Below are 23878 nucleotides of genomic sequence, written 5' to 3' on the forward strand. Positions count from 1 at the left end.
TCCTAACTTTCATGTCAACAGCAGAAACTCCATCAAATACATCCTGCCGTTTCTTTTTTCTCTTCTGTTTACTTATTTATAACCATATAGCCTCCTTTGGAAAATACATTGTGGGTGCAGGGATGAAGGTGAGCTCAGATCAAAGTCACACAAGTCCTCACTCCCAGCATTCTCTCTTCTCTACCTTCCCTCTCTCAAGTCCTTTTCATTTGCTTCTTTCCAAAGCCTCATGGTGGATAAAAGTAACACCGGGAGAGAAAGTAGAATTTAACGTTTCCTAGTTATTATGGAGGTACTGGTTGTGGCTTCATGGTTAAGGTTGAGTTGTACTTTCCTAGCAAAACTGGGAATCAACCTCTTTGGTATATATGAAAATTACAGCATATCGCCTCAAATTTACAGCACTTAGTTTTTGAGTAGGGAGTGATTGTTCTGGGAATTATAGGCCAGATTTTCAAAAGCGCTCAGCTCTCTTTTAGGCAATAAGTGGCCAGATTTGCAAGAGAGACCATCATGTTGAACGCTGCACTCTATTGAAAATCTGGCCATGCACTGGGATTTGCTCTGCTCGGGGTCCTTTTGAAAATGTAGTTCTTACTCAGGTGCCTAAATGGGAGCTGAGCTCTTTTGAAAATCTCTCCCCAATTGTTGGTGCTGAACACTTGATAATCTAGACCTGAGCTCATTGGAAAATGTGGTCCTCTGATCATAGTAATTAGAAATAGCAAATCATTTCTCATTTAGGCTGCAAGCAACTCATGACAGGGACCATGTCTCCTTTGTAAGCTCCCAGGCACACTCAAATAAATAATAGCAATAATATTAGCTCAGCCACTCCATCTTCCCCACAGCCAGTGCAAGATTATACCCTACAGAATGGACTCATTTTCTCATGCTTTGTCCAATTTAGTTTTAAATATCTGAAGCAATAAGGCTTCCCTGACTGTCCTTGGGATACTAGTCTACAGTTTAATACCTCTCTCTGGCAAGGAGTTCTTTCTTATATTTAGCTATCTTTTTGCTTTCTTAATTTCATCCTATTACTCCTAGTTACACCTGTGTATTGCACTAAATAAGTCCTCTCCCTACTTGTTGTTTGCAGCCTTCAAATATTTGTAGACATTAGCATGTCCCCTCTAAGTCCTTTCTCAGCCAAGTTATACATATTTAATATTTGTAAGCTTTCCTTATGTGCTGATCCCCCTCCAGCCCCTTGATAATTTTGAGTCACTCGCTTCTGAACTCCCTCCAATTTGCCCATATCTCTCTGGCAACAAGGCACCCTGAATGGAATGCCTCATGCAAGGTGTGCTAGATATTCTGTGGCAATCATTATGGGTGGAATAAAAAAGAAGCAAAAAAAGCTGAAAGTGAATCTGCCTCTTGGTCTCTTCTCTGAGAGTGTTGCTTGAGGATGGTATTTCAGGACTAGCCTTAGATGTGGAAATGAGGGCATGTGTCCCCCTCAGAAGCAGTTCTCCGCTTTCAAGTGCGAGAGAGATGGAGGGAGATAGGGAGGCTTAAGCTCCTCAGAGGCTATGTCTGTACTAGACATTTTCCTTTAAACTTCCCTCTGTTGCTCCCACTGGTGCAGCTCAACCACTGGTCGCGATGATGGGAGCTCTGGTGTGGACAAGAAGCTCATGTTTTCACCAGGGCATAATCCCTGCACTCATTCCTGCCCTTGCCAATGCAACAGTGGGAAATGTAAAGGATAAAGGGCAAAGGTATGTAATAACACCTGTCCCTGGTTGGAACGCAATAAACAAGTATATGCAGTTGGGATGGGGCCCACTTCCTATTCATATCCAAGCCCCGCCCCTCAGATCTTGCTTGCAGGCCAGTGAATACAAATCAATCAGTGGCTAGATGGATATATTTTTAAGGGAGAATGGTAATGATGAGGTGCAGGGGGCTTCATTCAGTGCACCATGCACACTGTTGGTTTCAGGAAGGAGGATCCAGCAGTGCCCTTTCACATTTTCAGATGCCGCCCAAAGGGTACAGAATAGGGTTTTCATTCTCCTTGGTGCCCCTCCCTATCTTTTTTAGGGGAGTGGACTGATTCTCCAGGTTTGAGATTTCTCTTTCACTTTCCTATCAGAGCAGAAGGTACCAGCTAGAGTGTGAGTTAGCTACAGTCCCCAAAATAGAAATGGCTCTCACAAGAACTGAATGGTGTACATCCAAGAATTCTGAAGGAACCTTTTCTCACAATTCCAAAATGAGAGCACGTCTTTCACTGGATGGCAACATATTTAAAACTGTTATTTTACACTTTATAAGTTTGCACATAATTCATAATTAACCCGAGGAACTCACTGCCACAAGATTTCACAGAGGCCAAGAGCTTAAAAGGATTTTTAAAAAACGTGAGATATTTATGTGGATACTAAGTACCTACACCCCAAAGCACCAGGTTTAATTACTTATATGTTAGCCTGAGTTTATAGTCCCCTTCTCTTTGCAAACCACTGTGGGAAAGCACTGGTTGCAATGCTGTGACTGTTTATTCCATCCTCAATGAGTTAATTTCTGATTCTGTCCCTTGCCATGCTGACATCCTCCTTGACTGATCCCTCCAGGTTTGTTTTGGGTGGGCAGGGGGAAGGGTAGAGGACTTTGAAGTTCCCTTTTTCATCTCCCACTCTCTCTTGCTTTCGCCCTGCCTCTGTCTCACCCTCACTCTGTTTCTTTCCTTCTCTCTTTGCCTCTGTCAACATTCTCCTTTGCATTACTAATCTGTGGTTTTATTTCTCCAGTAGCTGCACTGTCTGCCTTGATGCTTCTCGCCAGCTCTTGCCGATCATCCTCCCTCCCTCCTGTGATGTAGCACTGTCTTTCCCCATCTGCCTGATTGTCTTTCTGCTTTTTATCTGGGCATAGCGGCTCCAGATGCTGTAATGCTCTGATACAGAGTGGAATGTTTCAGATTGCCTCTGCGGGCTGGATAATTACCAGACACAGAGCAGTCACATGGGCCTTCCAGCCAAACCGATCACTCTTCCTCTCCCCCATGCCATAAGAGGAGGCGATGTCTCAGAAATGCATTTCTTCTTTAACAAAGTCTGGAGGAAAAGTTTGGAAGCATTCAGGGTGGCAATCTCCTGGTGCTCTCTGATTATGTGACAAATGCCTCAACTTTGGAAAACCTGTACTAAAGAATAAGGAAGATGCGGCAATCTGTCTTTCTGCTTGTCCATCTGTCTGAGGTTGTTCTAGGGCTCCTGTCCCTATATCAGGGCTTCTCCTGGACAAAAATTAAACTCTGACATTCTTTAGCAGCAGTCTGGTGGCCTCAAATGCTTTCAGACTTCTTTTGCTCAGTTTCTAAGTACCGTTGCCTTTCAATGGGATTTAGGCTCCTAAGTGATTTACGGGCTTTTGAAAATTTTCACTTTTATCCTCATTAAAGATATAGGTGAAGGGCCCATCATTCTGACAAAGTGCAATCAAGTGATGTACTAATGCATCTCACTCCCAACCTGCAGCATCCCTTGCTATTCCCATCCTGGGCTCCTGACACAGCTCTGCCAGTTCATCTCACTCCTGACCTGCGGCCCCACGGCTATTCCAGTCAAGGGCTTCCCCTTCTGAAAGAGTAGCGGCACTGGCTATACGGAGGGAAATTACAGGCAGGTTGAGTGAAGAGTGTGTTCTTGGTTGGGAACTTAATTAAGTCTGTGTGACTGATAGCTGATTAGCATCCGCCAATCATTCTGGATCAAAATCAGAGCCAGTTTTCTGGCTGGACTGAAAAGGGAAATTGATGAGTTCTCAACTGACCCAAAAGAGAGGAAGGAATTGATAGTCTGCTTCCACAGAGAGCTCATCATTCCTGCTTCCTGCCTCTTCTGTGAGCAAGATCCTGACTCAAGCTATCAAGGCACTTGGCAGCTCTGTAAACAGCCAGGTTGAGATTACGCAAGGTAGCAGCAGTCCATCCGGTGGAGCCACAGAGATAGTGACTCAGGCTGTGGCAGCAGGGGTACATGCTGCATCACAAAGGAGAACAGAACAGAGGCTCTGTTCCCTGAATGGGGTGTTGTGAGGAGGCTGATGGGATTTCACTGCCTTTCCCCTGTCTGGTGGGTTTAGGGGAAGCGATCCTGCCTATGCAAATCCAGGATCACTCAGATAGGCCCTGGTCTGAAATCTGATCTACACACAAAAGTTGTACCACTTTAACTATACCAGTATGGTGAAAGCAGTACAACCCTTGGTGCAGGCCCAGTTATATTGGTATAAAGGCGGTTATACCGGGAAAGTAGTTCTCATACAGGAAGGGTAATAATCTGTATCTTCATGCTGATATAACTGCATCCACACTAGGGGTTGGGCTGGTGTAACTATTCTTTGGTAAAGAAATCACACCCCTAACCAAAATAGTTATACTGGAACAAACTCTGTGTGTAGACCAGGTCTGGCTCTGTCAGTGAGAGGCACTGGGGTGACGTTTTACAGAGCACTGACTTCTGGCTGGAGAACTGAATTCCCCGGCATGTTACTATCAGTGTGTATCACATGTGCCAGGCTACTGGTCGGTTCCTAGAATAAAGACAGCACAACACTGGCAGCCACGTTCACTCAGTCTTGCCAAACCCAAATGCTCAAAAATCACGAGTCAGGCTCACCAAAAATCATGAGATTGTCTTTAAAACCATGAGATTATGTAAAAATAATAGATTGGGTGTTCTTTTTATTTTCCTTCTGCTTTTTGAGTCTTCAGGGTGCACTGCGGTCACATTTTAAACCTTTCTCAACAGCCATGAGAGATAGAAACTCACTTTTTCTTTAAGAATGAAGGCTGAAATCATCACATACTCAACTGACTCCAGGAGCTGGGGCTTTAAGGAAAACCATAATTATCATGAGACTCAGACTAAATCCTGAGAGTTGGCAACACTGTTCAGTGATCATTATTATTATTATCACTTTAGCTAAAAAGAAGCGGAGTTACACTAAACGAAATGAACAAGACTCCGGAGAGCCTATCAGCCCTGTGGAATCCCATTACAAGGGAATTGCCCACAATCATAACAAAAGTGAGAAGAGCCCTAGGAAGCAACAGGCAGGTCTGAGAGCAAAGACACAAAATAATAGTACCCGATAGAAAGTGAGTGCTGGATGGATTCTACTTCTTTCCACTTCTGCCAGCTTCCCAAGGAAGGGCCATGTTTAAATGCAAACTTTCTAAATCAACAGAAAAATAATTAATAATAAAATCCCCAAGTGACTGTAATAGCCTGGTGGTAAAGAGAGCTTGGAACTGCACTTAAGCCCTGATTCAGCAATGTGCTTAACTTTTAAGTTAAAGGTTAAATTAGAGTGTGAGTTAAGCACATGCTTAAGTGCTTTGCTGATTCAAGGCCTTGGTGACAGTTAATGACAGTGTCAGTGATAGGATACCCCAGCCCCTTAAAAAGGCTGTGTCTTAATGAGGGTGTATTCAACTTCAACTGCGTGCAGCACCTTCTGCTGGGCAAGTCTGGGATTACAGTAACTGCAAATTGTTCATAGCCAGCAATTCTGCATTAATCTCTTTGACACCTACCTCCTGCTGGGAGGGACTGGGACCGGAGTGGCTGTGAGCTTTCCACCAGCCAGTGCTCTGACCCTATTCCTTACAGTGACTCCTCCTGGCAGAGACTGGGGCTGGAGTAGCTATGAGTTTCCTACAACCAACCTGCTACAGTCTGAGCATTCCCTACAGCACCTTCTGCTGGGAGAGGTTAGGACTAGAATGTTATGCAGCATGTTCACAGCTCTCTCTTCATGAGTATATAATGGAATAAAAAACAAGGGTGAATGCAAACTAAGGTGGTTCATTCTTGCCACTCTTCTCTGTTAACTGTTGCTCTACTTGAGTCCATGATTTCTAGGGTGACCAGATAGCAAATGTGAAAAATTGGAACGGGGTGGGGGCGGGAAAGGGGGGATAATAGGTGCCTATATAAGAAAAAAACCCAAATATCTGGACTGTCCCTATAAAATCAGGACATCTGGTCACCCTAATGCTTACCAGGCAGGGAAGGGCTGAGCAGAACGGGAAGACAAGACAAAACAAACTTAGTGTGATGTGCTCTGGGGTTTTCTTCGCAGGGCTCTGGCACTATTGTATCTAACAACCACACTGTCCGTCCAGGATCACACTTTGCAACACACTGGAGAATTTATCTGGCCCATTCGGTGCACGTGACCAGGAGTCGGTGTTGTTTTGCATTGAATAAGTAGCATTTGATTCCATTTTCTTTTCTGTCTTGCCATGTTACTGGGGTAGAGGGCAGTAGGGGAAGTTGTTAGCTAAATCCTGCAGACGCGCATGATTACAGAAAGCTCCTCACTGCTTGCAGGAGCACGACTCTTATGAGAAGGCAAGCTTTGTGTGGACATTTCAGCCACGGCAGGCTTTGATGCTGTTCAAAGAAGGCAGATGGCATTTCTGATATAAGAATGCAGTAGGCTGGATTTGAAATGTTTAATTTTACCTTCTGCCCCTATTTATTTTCTGCAAGGAGCTGACTTTTGTTGTGTTCCACAGAGGTAGTGTTATAACGGGGTAAGCAACGGGTTAATGGAGTAAAGGGGAGCATGGGAAGTGTGAGTAACACTGACCTATCTCTACAAAGCATGTTGAGATCAGTGGATGGAAAATGTCAACTAAGGCCACAAGAATTTTTCTTATAACTGAAGCAAGAGCTGTGGTTTCATGGTAAACCAACACAGTGTATTTCATTTATACACACAGGTCCCAGTCCTGCAGTCTTGACACAGGCAAAACTCCATTTGAAGTCAGTGAGAGTTTTGCCAGTGTAAGAACTCCAGGATTTGGCCTGTTGGAGCTCATTTATTTTATTTATTTAGATTTAAAATAATGAAAGGACCTTATTCAAAGCTCCAGATGTCCTACCACATCACTGGTCATACAATAAAATCCCAGCAGCATCAAATAATAATTTCTATAGAAACTCAGCCAGTCACCTACAAAGATTCCTTTCTTACCCTCCATTGTTGTGGGACGTGTACTCTCTGCCCTCTCCAAAACACCCTATAAATTTATGCGGAATAGTGGCCCCTACAGGCAGTAGAAAAAAGTGCTTCAGCCACCCTCTTTATAATATAAACCAGTGGTTCTCAAACTTTTTTTTTTGCAGACCACTTGAAAATTGCTGAGGGTCTTAGCGGACCACTTAATGATTTTTCCAAAGGTTGTTTGTACCGTTAGCTAACTATTGTCAAGTGCTTTGGATAAAAGCGCTCTATTAAAAAAAACCTTAATAATAATTAACAATTTTTTGTTCTACAAATAAAAGCACACAACTCATATTTTAATATCAGTAGTCTTACCTTTCTAATGCAATGGATGTGCCCTCTCTCCCCCGCCGCGGCAGCCCCCGATTTGGGGCTGGGAAGGAGGGGGGTCTCTCCCCAGCAGCTGTGGAGCTGGGGCAAGTCGCCTCTTTCTCTGGCCGCTGCAGCCCTGCATGTCCCAAATTCCCACCACCCCCTCTTCGCACCCCACTTCCCCCTCCCACTTACCCCCTATTCCCCCCAAGGCCACCACCTCACCTTACATGTGCGTCTTCTCCAGGGTCCAGGCACCTAATTAGTGGAGACACACCTGCGCAACTCCACTAATTAGGTGGGTGCCCTTCATTGTTTTGTGTGTGGCCGCCCTGGCGCGAACCTTAGAGGGAACTATCCGCGCACCACCTGAATGGAGCTCGCGGACCACTGGTTGTCCACGGACCACAGTTTGAGAACCTCTGGTCTTAAACCACAATTGCGTAGCCTCACTGTTCACATACAGGAGAGGAAGTACTCACAGATACAGTCCCCAAAATGGCTCCATCTTGCCCACCCCACAGTCATAAAGTTTAAGGCCAAAAGGGAATACCCAGATCGTCTTGTCTGACCTCCTGTATATCACAGGCCACCAACACCACCTAGCCCCCGCCTCTAAACCCAACAATTAGACCAAAGTGTTACAGCCCACAGAAGACTAGATTATTATGTGCCATGGGCAGAGAATTGGAGAGACTGAGGTACACCAGTGTTCAAACCCCCACAGGCAAATGATTATGTGAGATATACCCAGACAGTCCTGTCAAGTGACCCCTACCCACACACTGCAGAGGAAGGTGAATCCCCCCCCAGCCCCGCCAAGGTCCCTGCCAATCCAGTGGGTGGGGGGGAAATTCCTCCTGTCTCCACATAGGGGGATCGGTTAGACCCTACGCATGTGAGCAAGAACCAGCCAGCCAAGCCTCTGAGAGAGAGAATGCTCGGTGCCACCTCAGACCCCTGCCACACCCTGCCCGGCTTCCCAGCTCTGCTATGGCCATCTTCCAGGAAATGGGAGGCGAGCGCTTTACTGCTGTTCTCTCTGTGGCTGATGATGAATTGGGTTTTGATAGCCTGTCACTGGTTTCCATCCAAATAACACTTCTCGACAGCGCGCCCGTCTGTTTGCTGGAGGGAGGGGAGCGGGATCTGGGGACAAGAATTGTGGGAGCGACAGAAAGAACATAAACTGCTACAAGTGTTTCAACAACATTCTGGGAAATGAATACACTGCATGCAGTCATCACTACGGGAGGAGAGGCAGAGTGGAGAAACACTGAGGGAAAATGACAGGGCTGAAGTGAGGAGAAGGGTTGGGGGAAGGGAATGCAACCTATGTGATTATAATTCACCATCTGAGGAGACTCCCAGTGATTCATAGCTAGATCCCAGGGATCCATCAGCTTCTGATCAGACCCTTATGCTCCGTTCAGCTGGGGAGGGAGCTGTGTCTGCCAGTGTGAGGACACAGCAGCATCACACCCCCTTGTGAGATCTTTTATGGCTCACATTTCCTTTCATAATTGGAGGAAGGCCCAGACTGGAATCCCTAAAACACTGAGAGGTTCAGATAAAATGGGAGTCCGTTCTGAACCCCACCCTTATGCTGGGTCTAAATCAAACTCTGATTGAGGGAGGCTTGCAAAATCACCTCTGGTTTGCCCGTTCTGTTAATTACATAGATGAGTTGGGGAGGGAGGAAGAGCAGCAGCAGGAGCTGCTGCTGACACAGAATTAATTCCAAATCCAGCTGGGATTTGGGATACAGGGGTTCTCAAACACTTTCTCTCCTCTGCGTGCTGTGAAAATTACACACACACACACACCCCGCTTGCCTTGCTGGTGCTGAAAACCAGAAGCAATAAGATGAAATAGAAATGGGTGAGCACCAGGGAGCCACAGAAGGAAACAAAAGACCCAGTTTTGTGGGGACCCCAGAAATGAAAGTGCTCAAACAGGAAGCAAAGTAAGAAATAAACTGACTTTGGATTGAAAAGCAGCTCTCATTTGGTGGAACAGTCTAGATTTTCAAGGAACTGTCCCACATCATTCTTGTGGGTAATTCAGATGTAATTCAGGCAGAGGCATGGTGAACTCATGAATTGTTTCGGACAGGGGCATGCTGTGGTCTATTTTGTTCAGTTTATTCAGGTTCTTGTGCTGCCCTCTTGAGCACTTGGCTGGGTTATGCTGGGGTGGCCATGTGATTTGGGCTGGAGCATACTGGCGTGGTGATGTGACTTCATCACCTGGAGATTCAGTAACAGTCATGATAGGACATTGTGACACTTCCTCCACCCCCCCAAGCAACAGATCCTGAAATATGGGGACCTTAATCTAGTGAGTGTTAATTAAAAATTTTGCTTTCCTAATGAGCACCATATTATGGAACCGTTACAGACGGTGCAGATAAATATCTGAAGTAAATAACTAATGAGCACATCATCATCTTGAAACAAGGAGGTGGGTGGCATTCAAGCCTTCTGTCTTAGATGAGTGTGAGCAAGAGGTAGCATTAGAAATACACTGTGTTTACCACATACAGTGGCACGTTCAATACAGTTTCCCTAAATACCCTTCCTGCAGGCATTTAACTTAGATGATAACATTCTGCACTTACTGTATAGATGACAGTCCTAACTGAAGGTCTCAAAGCACTTAACAAACACTAATGAATATATTGCCACTTCCTAGAATCATAGAATCATAGAATATCAGGGTTGGAAGGGACCTCAGGAGGTCATCTAGTCCAACCCCCTGCTCAAAGCAGGACCAATTCCCAACTAAATCATCCCAGCCAGGGCTTTGTCAAGCCGGGCCTTAAAAACCTCCAAGGAAGGAGACTCCACCATCTCCCTAGGTAACGCATTCCAGTGCTTCACCACCCTCCTAGTGAAATAGTGTTTCCTAATATCCAACCTAGACCTCCCCCACTGCAACTTGAGACCATTGCTCCTTGTTCTGTCATCTGCCACCATTGAGAACAGCCGAGTTCCATCCTCTTTGGAACCCCCCTTCAGGTAATTGTAGGCTGCTATCAAATCCCCCCTCATTCTTCTCTTCTGGAGACTAAACAATCCCAGTTCCCTCAGCCTGTCCTCATAAGTCATGCACTCCAGACCCCTAATCATTTTTGTTGCCCTCCGCTGGACTCTTTCCAATTTTTCCACATCCTTCTTGTAGTGTGGGGCCCAAAACTGGACACAGTACTCCAGATGAGACCTCACCAATGTCGAATAAAGGGGAACGATCACGTCCCTCGATCTGCTGGCAATGCCCCTACTTATACAGCCCAAAATGCCGTTAGCCTTCTTGGCAACAAGAGCACACTGTTGACTCATATCCAGCTTCTCGTCCACTGTGACCCCTAGGTCCTTTTCTGCAGAACTGCTACCTAGCCATTCGGTCCCTAGTCTGTAGCTGTGCATGGGATTCTTCCGTCCTAAGTGCAGGACTCTGCACTTGTCCTTGCTGAACCTCAGCAGGTTTCTTTTGGCCCAATCCTCTAATTTGTCTAGGTCCCTCTGTATCCGATCCCTACCCTCTAGTGTATCTACCAGACCTCCTAGTTTAGAGTCATCGGCAAACTTGCTGGGAGTGCAGTCCACTCCATCCTCCAGATCATTAATAAAGATATTAAACAAAACCGGCCCCAGGACCGACCCTTGGGGCACTCCGCTTGAAACTGGCTGCCAACTAGACATGGAGCCATTGATCGCTACCCGTTGAGCCCGACGATCTAGCCAGCTTTCTATCCACCTTACAGTCCATTCATCCAGCTCATACTTCTTTAACTTGGCAGCAAGAATACTGTGGGAGACCGTATCAAAAGCTTTGCTAAAGTCAAGGAATAACACATCCACTGCTTTCCCCTCATCCACAGAGCCAGTTATCTCATCATAGAAGGCAATTAGGTTAGTCAGGCACGACTTCCCCTTGGTGAATCCATGCTGACTGTTCCTGATCACTTTCCTCTCCTCTAAGTGTTTCATAATTGATTCCTTGAGGACCTGCTCCATGATTTTTCCAGGGACTGAGGTGAGGCTGACTGGCCTGTAGTTCCCCGGATCCTCCTTCTTCCCTTTTTTAAAGATGGGCACTACATTAGCCTTTTTCCAGTCATCCGGGACCTCCCCCGATCGCCATGAGTTTTCAAAAATAATGGCTAATGGCTCTGCAATCTCATCCGCCAACTCCTTTAGCACCCTCGGATGCAGCGCATCCGGCCCCATGGACTTGTGCACGTCCAGTTTTTCTAAATAGTCCCGAACCACTTCTTTCTCCACAGAGGGCTGGTCACCTTCTCCCCATATTGTGCTGCCCAGTGCAGCAGTCTGGGAGCTGACCTTGTTTGTGAAGACAGAGGCAAAAAAATCATTGAGTACATTAGCTTTTTCCACATCCTCAGTCACTAGGTTGCCTCCCTCATTCAGTAAGAGTCCCACACTTTCCTTGACTTTCTTCTTGTTGCTAACATACCTGAAGAAACCCTTCTTGTTACTCTTAACATCTCTTGCTAGCTGCAACTCCAAGTGTGATTTGGCCTTCCTGATTTCACTCCTGCATGCCTGAGCAATATTTTTATACTCCTCCCTGGTCATTTTTCCAATCTTCCACTTCTTGTAAGCTTCTTTTTTGCATTTAAGATCAGCAAGGATTTCACTGTTTAGCCAAGCTGGTCGCCTGCCATATTTACTATTCTTTCTACACATCGGGATGGTTTGTTCCTGCAACCGCAATAAGGATTCTTTAAAATACAGCCAGCTCTCCTGGACCCCTTTGCCCTTCATGTTATTCTCCCAGGGGATCCTGCCCATCTGTTCCCTGAGGGAGTCAAAGTCTGTTTTTCTGAAGTCCAGGGTCCGTATTCTGCTGCTCTCCTTTCTTCCTTGTGTCAGGATCCTGAACTCGACCATCTCATGGTCACTGCCTCCCAGGTTCCCATCCACTTTTGTATCCCCTACTAATTCTTCCCTGTTTGTGAGCAGCAGGTCAAGAAAAGCTCTGCCCCTAGTTGGTTCCTCCAGCACTTGCACCAGGAAATTGTCCCCTACACTTTCCAAAAACTTCCTGGATTGTCTGTGCACCGCTGTATTGCTCTCCCAGCAGATATCAGGGTGATTAAAGTCTCCCATGAGAACAAGGGCCTGCGATCTAGCAACTTCTGCTAGTTGCCAGAAGAAAGCCTCGTCCACCTCATCCCCCTGGTCTGGTGGTCTATAGCAGACTCCGACCATGACATCACCCTTGTTGCTCACACTTCTCAACTTTATCCAGAGACACTCAGGTTTTTCTGCAGTTTCATACCAGAGCTCTGAGCAGTCATACTCCTCTCTTACATACAACGCAACTAGGAAGTCATTCTCCCCATTTTACAAATGGGAAACTGAGGCACAGAGAGGTGAAAGGACTATCTGTGTAACCTGTAAAGTTCTAACTGCTGCTCCATTTCTCTAATCACTAGGCTAGTTACTGCATGGATAATAAATACCATGTAAGTACTGAAATTACATCTGTGGCAGGTTAAAAATTGATCCAATAGCTAAGTATCTTATTATATGCCTGCCAGCCTCCAGTGAATTTGCTTTTATGTGGTCTGGGTGGCTTAGGGCGATTGGTTGTAGGATATAGAGACATTCTCTTCTAGGTCTTTGGTTTAAATTTGATCTAAGGTTGATAGTAAACAAAAGTCATTGCCATTTAATGGTTCTGTGATTGCCTACATAGTGATAGGGAAGAAACAGTTTCCAAGGAACCACCACCAGTATTGATTGGCCTTCTTGTTGGCAGCATGAGCAGTGGCCAAGGATTGAATGGGCCAGTTGCAGCCCAACTTTACAGGCCCGTGGCTAGTTACAGGTCATTACTGACATGTGCTCTGGTGTTGTGTAGAGGATTCATTTTCCAAGGCTGCCCACCCAAGAACATTTTGGGAAAGAAAAACCAAAAAGGAAGTATTGCAAATAATCAGTGTGACGGGTTGGACCCCCCTTTCTGGGGTGCCACCAGATGTGCTGGGGTCCCACTGAGCCTGCCTGTCCCACCAGCCTGGGTCCCCTGCACTCTGTGCTGCAATGTCAGGCTCTCAAGCCCCTGTCCAGCACACGCACAGGTAGGGACAACCCAGCTGTAGAATCACACAGTCTGTTATCAGATCTGTGTAGGAGGGCTCAGCTAGGGGAATGCCCAGCTCTCCTGTGTACACACCCTCTGGAGGGTAAACCCAAAATTATATTGTCTCGTGCTGTATAGAGATCTATATAGCGTAAGCTCATAAAAATTGCCCCCTCCCTCAAAGTGGAGGGAGATATGCACAGCTCTTTCCTTCCTGCCCCCGCGCCCCCCCCCCCAATAGGTTCCTGTGTTGCTTCAGGTGCTTTCAGCAGTTTTCCTTTTTGGGCAGGGAGGCAATGGAGAAGAGCCCTGATTGACTCCCTTCCCAGCCTTAATTAGGGTTTACATAAGGCGGGAATCCTTTGTTTCCAGTGGGAAAATACCAGCCGTGTCCAAGGTGGTACTCTCTACCAGGTGACATCATCACATGATCCTGCAGTGTCAAAGCAACATCCCAGGAAGCTTCTCAGGAAGGTGGAAGATAAAGTTCTATTGTCCTTCTTACATGGCCCATTGAGGCTGATTGCCTACTGTGGTGAGCGTTCCCCCAAGTACACACACAGTTGTAATTGTTACATAGTCAATATTCCTAACTTCAGATACAGAAATGATACATGCATACAAATTGGATAATCACATTCAGCAAATCATAACCTTTCCAATGATACCTCACTTGACCCATCTTGCATAAAATATATCTTAGTTATGCCATATTCATATTATAACAATATTTCTATGAAGACTATGGGGTGTAACATCACAATCAGTATGTGTTAATTTAAGGGGACAATAATGTTTTCAATACATCTAATCAGAAACCTTCAATTGTAATTGTGATAATGCCCACTGATTATAAGACATTAACAGTCGTTTAGTATCTAATGGATGCCACACAGCAATTGCTGTTCAAATATTAGTTAATATGCCAGTTAATATTCTATTAGTATTGAATTAACACTTCTGACACTCTGAAAATCATCACATAAATCCTTATTAATGTGTACTCAATAAGGTTGGCTGATCCATATGGCAGATAGATAGGTACATGTGTGTACGTGTATACCTGCACCAAGATACCTAACCTACTTTGATATTTGTTCAGAGAAAACCAGGACTTGGAATTTCCACATTGGTACATGGATTTTCTCTGACAGTTTTAGAGGAACAGGTACTCCAGAGAGAGTAGCTCAAATCCATTTCACTTACTCATCCAATTTCTCTCTCTTTTTTTATTTTTTTTATTTTGTTGGCACTGTCCATTACAGGGGAGCCTACAAGGTTATTAGAACCTAGCAAGTGACCTGCCTTGACCACTGTGCTCTACTGATGATCTGACCCCTGGGTGTCAGCAGTGCAGGATATGCTGTGACATACACATTTTAATTTCCCAGGGGCAGTATTTCTTATGGCAGCTGGCAAGTTTGTTCTGTTCTTCCTTAACACATGGCTGGACCTAGCTGTCTAGCTGCCCTTGCTTGGCTGAAGACGTTTGTCTTCAGTGACAGGCAAAAGCCACAGTGCATTCTGTGCTCACCTGGGACCAAGTATGTACTCCCCTGGAATGGATTTGTGGAACATACTCACTCCTCCCTCACCGCTGTTCAGTCTTCTGTCACTAAGCTGGGGTGTCACCTTGTGGTGGAATGGCTGCTGTGGCAATTAAAGGGCAGTATACATGTCATTCCAGTGGTAGCAAGCCTTGGCAGATAAAGCTAAACATCGGGGTAGCGGTGAACATCCTACACGAGTAAAGAAGTTAAGAGGCATTAGGGGAGCAAGGATGGCCTCATGGTTAAAGCTTAACCCTGGAAGTTAGGAGACTCGGGTTTTAGTCCTGGCTTGGCTAGTGATCTGCAGTTTGATGCTGTGGAAGTCATCTAGGGCCAGATTTTGGGAAAAGGACTTTGGTGCTGCGATGCGAGGCACCGGACTTGGAGGAACCTAGAAAATCACACTGTAATCCACAACACTGAGTTAGGTGCATTAGGTCCTTATACAGTGGCGGGAGAGCCTAAAAATACAATCCACAAAATCCAACATGCTAGGTGGGGAGCTGCCTAAGCTAGCCAATGGGAGATATTGACTAGAAGAGTTTGTCCTAGGTCCCACCCCTCTCAAGGGGATAGGTACATAGGTTCAGGTTACAGGAGCATCTAGCTCTGCTATTGATCCCTGAATAGGAACCAACCGCCTGCAGTCAGGTGGCTTAAGCACCTAAACTGGTTCTTGCAGGAATGAGTTAGGTGCCTGCCTTGCTCCACACAAAACGGCCAGTGGTGGTGCTGATGCCCACCTCATAACTTGCATCTCAGTGGGTCGAGCACACAACTGGGATGTGGGGGACCCAGGGTTAATTCCCCCCTCTCTGCCAGAGGGGGAGAAAGGATTTGCACAAGGGTCTCCCACCTCTCAGAGCTCTGGGATATTCAGATGTAGAGCTCCCTCAGTCTCTCCTGTTGAAGCTGTTTCCCTGTGGATAATTAATGAAAGAGTGACTGGAGGGTGGGTGCCCCAGTCGCCAGGCTACAGAGTCATTCTCTCTCTCACTCCCTGGCCCAGTGACTATTTAAGCCTCTGACCATGTTTATGGGATTGAGGCCTGCATGCGATTTCGGCAGCTGAATGCCTATCTACCTTCAGTTCATGAATCGTTCTGATGGAGGCAACAGTGTGCATGTCCCAGGATCTAAAACTTAGGCACCCAGGGAATTTTAACAGTGCAAAGTTAGGCTGTAACTAAGTTTAGGTGCCTACAGGGTTAAGCAGCAGCTAAGCGGGAGTTTCATGAATCACAGTGGTGCCACGCACAGGGAGTTAGGTGTCTAACTCTGGAGTTTAGGTGCCTACGTTGCATTGTGGATCGCACCCGTGGTGCCTAAAGATGCAGCTAGGAACAGAGGGATTTTCAAAAGCACCTAAGTGACGTAGGCACCTAACTCCCATTGTCTTCAATGTCAGCATTCACCTACACAGGTGCTTTTGAAAATCCCATTAGGTGCCCATCTGCAGCTCTAGGCACCAAATTAGGCAAATCTGGCCCTTAGCCTCTCTGTGGTAATAATACTGATTTATTGCACCACTGGATAGGAAGGGCAACTTTCATGAATGTGAGTGCAGCATTTTGAGATGCTCGGGTTGAAGGCATTAGAGATGGGCAGAAGGTCACCAATAGTGTGATGTGTTATCAGCTCTCAGTCTCAGCGCCTTCCTCAGATGGTTGCTTTCTGCTCCTGTCATCAGGATTGCAGTCTGAGGTGGCACCATTCGTTGACATTGCATGCCTCGAAGCCACCTGATTCACTGCCCACTTTGCTAAGCGCAAATGACCCCAGAGTGATTCCTCTCCCCGGCCCTCTTTCTTAGTGAAGAGGCAGATTTTAAAACAAAAACAATCCCAGCTGTAAACTCGCCTCAGGGGAAATGTGCATCTGGACAAAAGAACCAGCTTGCACTTGGGCGAGTGAAGCCTCGCTGGCCTCTCTTAGCTGGAAGTCAGTTACACAGGCCTGAGTCTTTGGGCTGCACCCTCCAGGCAAATGTTAGTCAAGCTCCTAGCTTGACCAGCACCATGGTATCACCACACAGCATGGCATTGCTACTGCCCAGAACTGACCCCAGAACAACTCAGAAAGCTTCTGTGGGCATGTTTGCTAGAGAGGAGTGCTGTATACGGGTGGAGTCACATAGCTGTGGACGGCCGCCTCAGCAAAATCTGAATGAATCGCATTCAAGTGTAGGAACTTGGAAAATGTCTGACCCTTCCTAAGAGGCTATTTGAAAACCTACTGTCAAATATTCGTCTTATCGTTCGGCAACAATCTTCATCCTCTGTTGTTCTCTCTTCATTTGTGTGAATAGTGCTGATGAGAAGTGCTGGCCTCTTTGAATTCCCACAGACAGGGGGTGGAGCCATGAGAGGTGGTCGTGTAACAGCCTCAGAGATTTAACTCCTTTATATGTCCACAGAACAGGCACAGCCTGGGTAGCTTGAGGGCAAGCGTCCACCCTCTGCTCCATCCATGTGTGTGTCAGCCCCATAGGCGTGGGAACTAAGGGTGCGGGGAGTGCTGCAGCACCCCCCAGTTTTTGTGCAGGGTCCCAGCCCTGCATCCCGGGGTCCCGGCTGCCACCGGACCCGCACTCGGGGCTCCGTTCCCGGACCTGAGCTGTCAGGGTGCCTCCATTCCCTACCACTATACTATCAAGGAACCTGTGCAAGTTACATGTGTCACAGTTTAGCTTCTTGCATATTTTGTTTCCCCTCAGAGTTAGCAAAATATGCTTGCCATGGGGTATTGGAAATGCTTGTGGGAAGCTCTGCTATTGGGGTCAAGTAAGAAATACTATGAGAATAGTAGCTTCTCTTGCAAGGCAAATCTGAACAAACCTGGCCAGTGATCTCCTCACTGCCAAACTTTCTCCTACTACCCTGCAATGCAGGCTGGGTCATTCAGGCTGACTCAGAGGGTGGCACAAAGAATGTGCTGAGAACTGCCCTGTGCAATGTGGTGGCGGGGAACTGGGAGAGGTGGGCACTAGTGCATAGAGGTTTCCTGTTAAATTCAGAGATAGTGGAACCTACAAGATGACTTATACAGGGTCTAGATGAGGGGCCTCGACTGTCCTTTTACTATTTGTTGTGCTTTAAGAGCTTTATTTGCCACGAATATGGAAAGTGGAAGAGTCTTACAGCTATAAACCTGCTCCCTCTGACATGCAAGTTGTCTGGTGAGTTTGGAAAGAGGACTTTTCCTCTCAAAAGCTGAAGTGGCAGCTCAGTTCTGGACCCGCACATGGGGCCCCGGCTGCAGGACCCGCGCCCGGGGCTCTGTTCCTGGGCCCACACCCGGGGTACTGGCTGCCGCCGGCCCCGCACTCAGGGCTCTGTTCTTGGCCCCGTATGAGGGGTTCCGGCTGCAAGACCTGCACCTGGGGCTCTACTCCCACCCCCAGCTGTGGTCTCAGCCTCAGCCCCCTTACCCCTGTCTGCGTTCCCCCCCCCCCCCCCCGTCCTGGAGCCAGCTCTGGGGAGTGGGGGGCCACAGACGGGGTAAGGGGAGGTGCAAGGTAAAAAGTTTGGGGACCACTGGCTTTTAGCACACACACCCCTCTGTAAAAATTGTTCCATCGCCACTGCTCAGCCCCGCCCTGCAGGGGACCCCTGCGAGGAAAGAGAGGGAAGTTCAGTCCCAGCTGAGACTGATCATCAGTACATGCCCTCCGTTTGTCTCTTTCCTATGGTCAGTGCTCAGAGGGTTGAGATGGATATTTGTACAGAGCCAGTGCCTCAGCTAAAGCTGGGTTTGACTGTGATGGCTCTTCTACCATCTATAAAATAATTAAATCACTGTAATGTAGCTGCAAGGGCTGTCAATCCGTCCTCCCGCCTGCAGCCCCTGCTGCTGTTGGCAGCTGGGACTAGGGCCATGACAGGTGGTGAGCCAATACTGTCGCTCCTCTGTGTACCATACCCACCTGCCCTCCACCCTCCCATGACTTTCTCACCTGCCGTGTGGCATTATAAGGACACAAAGCAATTGTCGGGGGAGGAGGGGTGTGACAGTGACGTCCCTGCAGGCTTTCTCTATCATTGGTGTAGCACACATGCACACACCCATGGCATATATAGCTGCATGAGGGGGACATCTAGTTTTCCACAAAGCCTTTCCATCAGGGCGGTGTGAGGGAGCGGGTGGAACATAACACTAGGGGCACAAAAGTTGGGGGATGGAGGAGGTAGATCACATGATGCAGCAGCTGTTCTCTACACAACAAACCCAATTCTCATTTCTGACCTCTCACCATCCCCAGGCTGGCAGGGGGCTGGGAATATTGAGTCTGTTGTATACTCAGTCATTGGGGAGGGGGGCGTGTGAAGGAGAGCTCAACAATCTTCAGCTCCGTCTGCCCTATACCATTGACAGGATCAAAGGGAAGCTGGAGGCCAGGATGCAAGCCCTAGAGGCCCTCAGAATGCCCCTTTGCATGTGAAAAGTCCCTACGAAGGGAAAGAGATAGCAGGGCCCAGGCAACTCATGCTTCCTCACATCTCCTTTGGGCTGCCCTGATCATTTCATATTTGTAAAGCACTTTAGTAATGTGGCTGATGTAATAAGTGGTGTCTATGCTGATGATGTGTGACTGTTGGCAGGCCTGGAGCATGTTGCAGAATCCCATGGAATGCTGGAAAAAGGTAGGAGCCAAAGTGGAGTCTGAGCTGATACCCCAATCTCTGTTTTCACCCTCAACAGATGTTATGTAGAAGACCGAAGCTCCAAAGTGGCCTGGTTAAACCGTTCTGGCATCATTTTTGCTGGACAGGACAAGTGGTCCCTGGACCCTCGGGTAGAACTGGAAAAACGAACCCCTCTGGAATACAGCCTCCGGATCCAGAAAGTGGACGTCTATGATGAAGGGTCCTATACATGCTCAGTACAGACACAGCATCACCCCAGGACTTCCCAGGTTTATTTGATTGTGCAAGGTAAGAAACAAGAACTGGGAGTGGGCAAAGAGTGGAGGTGCGGGTCATTTCTTTCTGGGGAATCTGTGTTGTAAATGGCTAGAGGAGAGTGTAAAGACACCACTGACCCAGTAAACTGTGGAACAAGCAATATAGGCTGTGTGTGGGCAATTCCTTTAGTTCACACCACATCTCTAGTGTCATCTTCCACTGTGATATGCGTGGCCTAACACTGCCTTGCTTACAAAGGCTTGACACAGCAGAGAATGCTGACGACACTAGAGCTGTTCCACTGCACTCTAGGACTGGCCCTGGCTGTACTGACACCTAGGCAAATACATTTGTTTTTATAGCACTCGCCAGAGAGACAACATAGTAGCTGCCTCATCTCTTCTCCGCCTCTTTCCGCAGGTCATCTTCATCACTTTGCCTTCCCCATGTCACCTTCCATCTCTTGTCCCTCACTCTCTCCTGCCTTCCCCTTTCCATTCCACTCTGCCCAAGGGTGGAGAATTTGTGTTTTGACCAATACCTTGTACTTTGGGGATTGACCCTTAGAGGGTTGTGGCTAGATGTCTCCTCCTGATAGTGGACACACCTTCCAGAGTCACGGCCCCCGTGAAACATGGTGTCTGATGTGACTGCCAATCCACTTGAAGGCCACCTCTTCTCACCTCTATTTCTCAGCTCCCAGTTTACTAATTCTCAATGTAAGGGTCACGGAGAACTAGAACCCTGGCGGCCCAAATCGGTATTACACATACATATAATCTCTCTTAAATATATATACGGTTGGGCATGGCTTAATTACATACTACAGACATGTTCAGATTTTGTATTATCATTCAGACAGCAGTTGGTTAATTCTTCAAATTTACTAGTAACCCAAAAGGCTGTGGATTTTATTTTGAGATTCAAAACAAGAAGTTTCTGAAAAGCTCCAGCCTCTCTTTCTGTGGTGGCACTTGGCAGATGCAATGCTAATGAGGACATAGAACATGTACCTGCAGTGTATGGTTTGTATGTGTATTCATAGGTGATATTCTACAGGTGAATTGTTTGAGTCAAATAGCTTGTGACATGTGCAGGCACACACACACACTCTCTCTCTCTCTCTCTCTCTCTCTGTGGGTTTCAAGACTTTTGTAACTGTTTATTGGAAGACAGTGTGTACAAAGTGCAAGCTGCAAATCCAAGATGTAGCCTGGATCATCACTCTCTGTAACTGCTGGGGTAGGGCAAAACTAACCAGCTGTAGGGGTTTTTTATTATTATTATTGCTGGTGAAATCAAATAACAAGCACTTTCCATTTACCGATCAAGAAAAATACAGGCACAAATGAATTTTAGAGCCAGGAACATGTATTTTTAATTTTGATCAGAGATGGGTGCATGGAACAAAGTTGAGATCCAGAACCCTGTTTCCCCTTGAGTTTGTCTGTGCTCAGTTCTAATGCCACCTAAATGCATGATTCAGGCCTGGTGCAAGTTGACAATGCAGCCATGCATGTTTATTATTGGCAGCTCTTGCAGTTTGATCACAAGTCTCATGAAGTGTGTCACATACTGTGGTGCAGTTGAGACCATTGAGGCATTGTGTCACCACCAGCTGTATAACCCTGGGTGCCTTAAATGCTCTGCTGTTGTGGCTCACAGCCCGGACATCAATAGCCAGCAGACAAGCATGCCGTATCCTGAGTGTCTGTGTGCTTTGCAGCTCTGGTTCAGCATTCTGATTCCAGCAGCCGGCTTGTTACACCCCAGCCTCACTCTGGCCTCCACCAGCCTGGGTTACACCTGCAAGATGACCCCAACAATCCCCAGTCCTGAATTTTCCCAAAAACCATGCAATGTCCAGCCCTTTCCTGGACCATCCAGGGGAATAATAGGGTTTATTTGCTCCTCTGCTGACCCGAGCTGCAGCAGTGTGTCATGGAGAGAGAGGCAGCTTCTCAGGTAGGCAGGTCCCAAGTCATTTAGAGTTTCATAATTTAGAACCAACGCCACTCGCTCAGCCAGCACTGACCCCAGAGCATCCGGCACATTCCTTAAACAGCCAGCACAGATCATGGCATGACAGAGTGCTTAATCAGATGCCTGCTATACTGGCTTTTCTTTCCAGATTGACTTAAGGTGTAGCCTCATATAGAACATACTACAATAGTCTACTATTGGGGTGACAAAGGAACACGGGTATGTCTGAGAAAGGGTCATGACCTGCTGGCCAGATGGAGATGTGAGGTGTGGGGGGGAAGCTCTTCTAGGCATTGCTGCCATGCAAATATCTTATAGCACCTGGAACTTTTGACACCTCCACCACCCGATCTGCCAACTCTGCTGACAAACAATAGGCGCACATTGACAATTAGATGGGCTGATATAATCCTTGCCATGTCCTCTATCTGCTTCCTCCAGCCTACCCATATTGTCTCTAGTTCATCTGATCTGAGCCTCAGCAACTCTGTCTCATCCAGGCCCAGTGGAATGCATCAAACATAATGGAGAAAGAGAAGTGAGTGTCATCAGCCCATTCAAAACACTTTACACTGTCTCAGATCAGCTGCACTTTGTATCTGTTATTTAAGACATTTCTGTTGACATGGAAGGCACATCGTAAAGAGAAGTTACCTCTTAGAGACTGTGTATTGTAGCCATGTCAGTCCCAGGATATTAGCGAGATAAGGTGAGTGAGGTAATATCTTTTATTGGATCAATTTCTCTCTCACACCAAGAGAAGTTGGTCCAATAAAAGATATTACCTCACCCACCTTGTCTCAGAGATAGTGACTGCACAGTTCAGAATGTCATCTTGGATTGTTTCAGAGTAGCAGCCGTGTTAGTCTGTATCCGCAAAAATAACAGGAGTACTTGTGGCACCTTAGAGACTAACAAATTTATTAGAGCATAAGCTTTCGTGGGCTACAACCCACTTCTTCGGATGCATATAGAGTGAAACATATATTGAGGAGATATATATACACACATACAGAGAGCATGAACAGGTGGGAGTTGTCTTACCAAGTCTGAGAGGAATCATAATACTCAAAAACCAGTGGGAGAACACTTTAACCTGTCTGGCCATTCTTTGACAGACCTGCGGGTGGCTATCTTAAAACAGAAAAACTTCAAAAACAGACTCCAACGGGAGACTGCTGAGCTGGAATTGATATGCAAACTAGACACAATCAACTCAGGGCTAAATAGGGATTGGGAATGGCTGAGCCATTACAAACATTGAATCTATCTCCCCTTGTAAGTATTCTCACACTTGCTTCTTATCAAACTGTCTGTACTGGGCTATCTTGATTATCACTTCAAAAGTTTTTTTTTCTCTTACTTAATTGGCCTCTCAGACTTGGTAAGACAACTCCCACCTGTTCATGCTCTCTGTATGTGTGTATATATATCTCCTCAATATATGTTTCACTCTATATGCATCCGAAGAAGTGGGTTGTAGCCCACGAAAGCTTATGCTCTAATAAATTTGTTAGTCTCTAAGGTGCCACAAGTACTCCTGTTATCTTGGATTGTTGCTCTTTTAGGGCTAAATCCTACAATCCTCACTCTGTCATTATGTTAATGGAGACATTTCCATAATCCTTATTTGTCCATACCCAGCATCTGGAAAACAGAAGTTACAGACACTCAGAGCATGGTGTTGTATCCCTGACCATCCTGGCTAATAGCCATTGATGGACCTATCCTCCATGAACTTATCTAGTTCTTTTATGCACCCTGTTTTAATTTTGGTCTTCACAACCTCCCCGGCAACACGTTCCACAGGTTGACTGTGCGTTGTGTGAAGAAGTACTTCCTTTTGCTTGTTTTAAACCTGTTGTCTATTAATTTCATTGGTTGAACCCAAGTTCTTGTGTTGTACGAAGGAGTAAATAACATTTCCTTATTTACTTTCTCCACATCATTCAAGATTTTATAGACCTCTTATCACATTCCCTC

General features: G+C 46.5%; 1 protein-coding gene across 1 annotated transcript in view; it reads left to right on the forward strand.

The window, feature by feature from the left end:
* Positions 1–23878, forward strand: part of LSAMP (limbic system associated membrane protein) — a 419661-nt gene that overhangs the window by 182316 nt on the left and 213467 nt on the right. The window contains exon 2 of the mRNA XM_065406744.1: positions 19710–19942. Within this exon, the coding sequence (XP_065262816.1) occupies positions 19710–19942 (233 nt within the window). The remainder of the gene's footprint in view (positions 1–19709; positions 19943–23878) is intronic.

The sequence above is a fragment of the Emys orbicularis genome, chromosome 1 (genome assembly GCF_028017835.1).
Source record: "Emys orbicularis isolate rEmyOrb1 chromosome 1, rEmyOrb1.hap1, whole genome shotgun sequence".
NCBI lineage: Eukaryota > Metazoa > Chordata > Testudines > Emydidae > Emys > Emys orbicularis.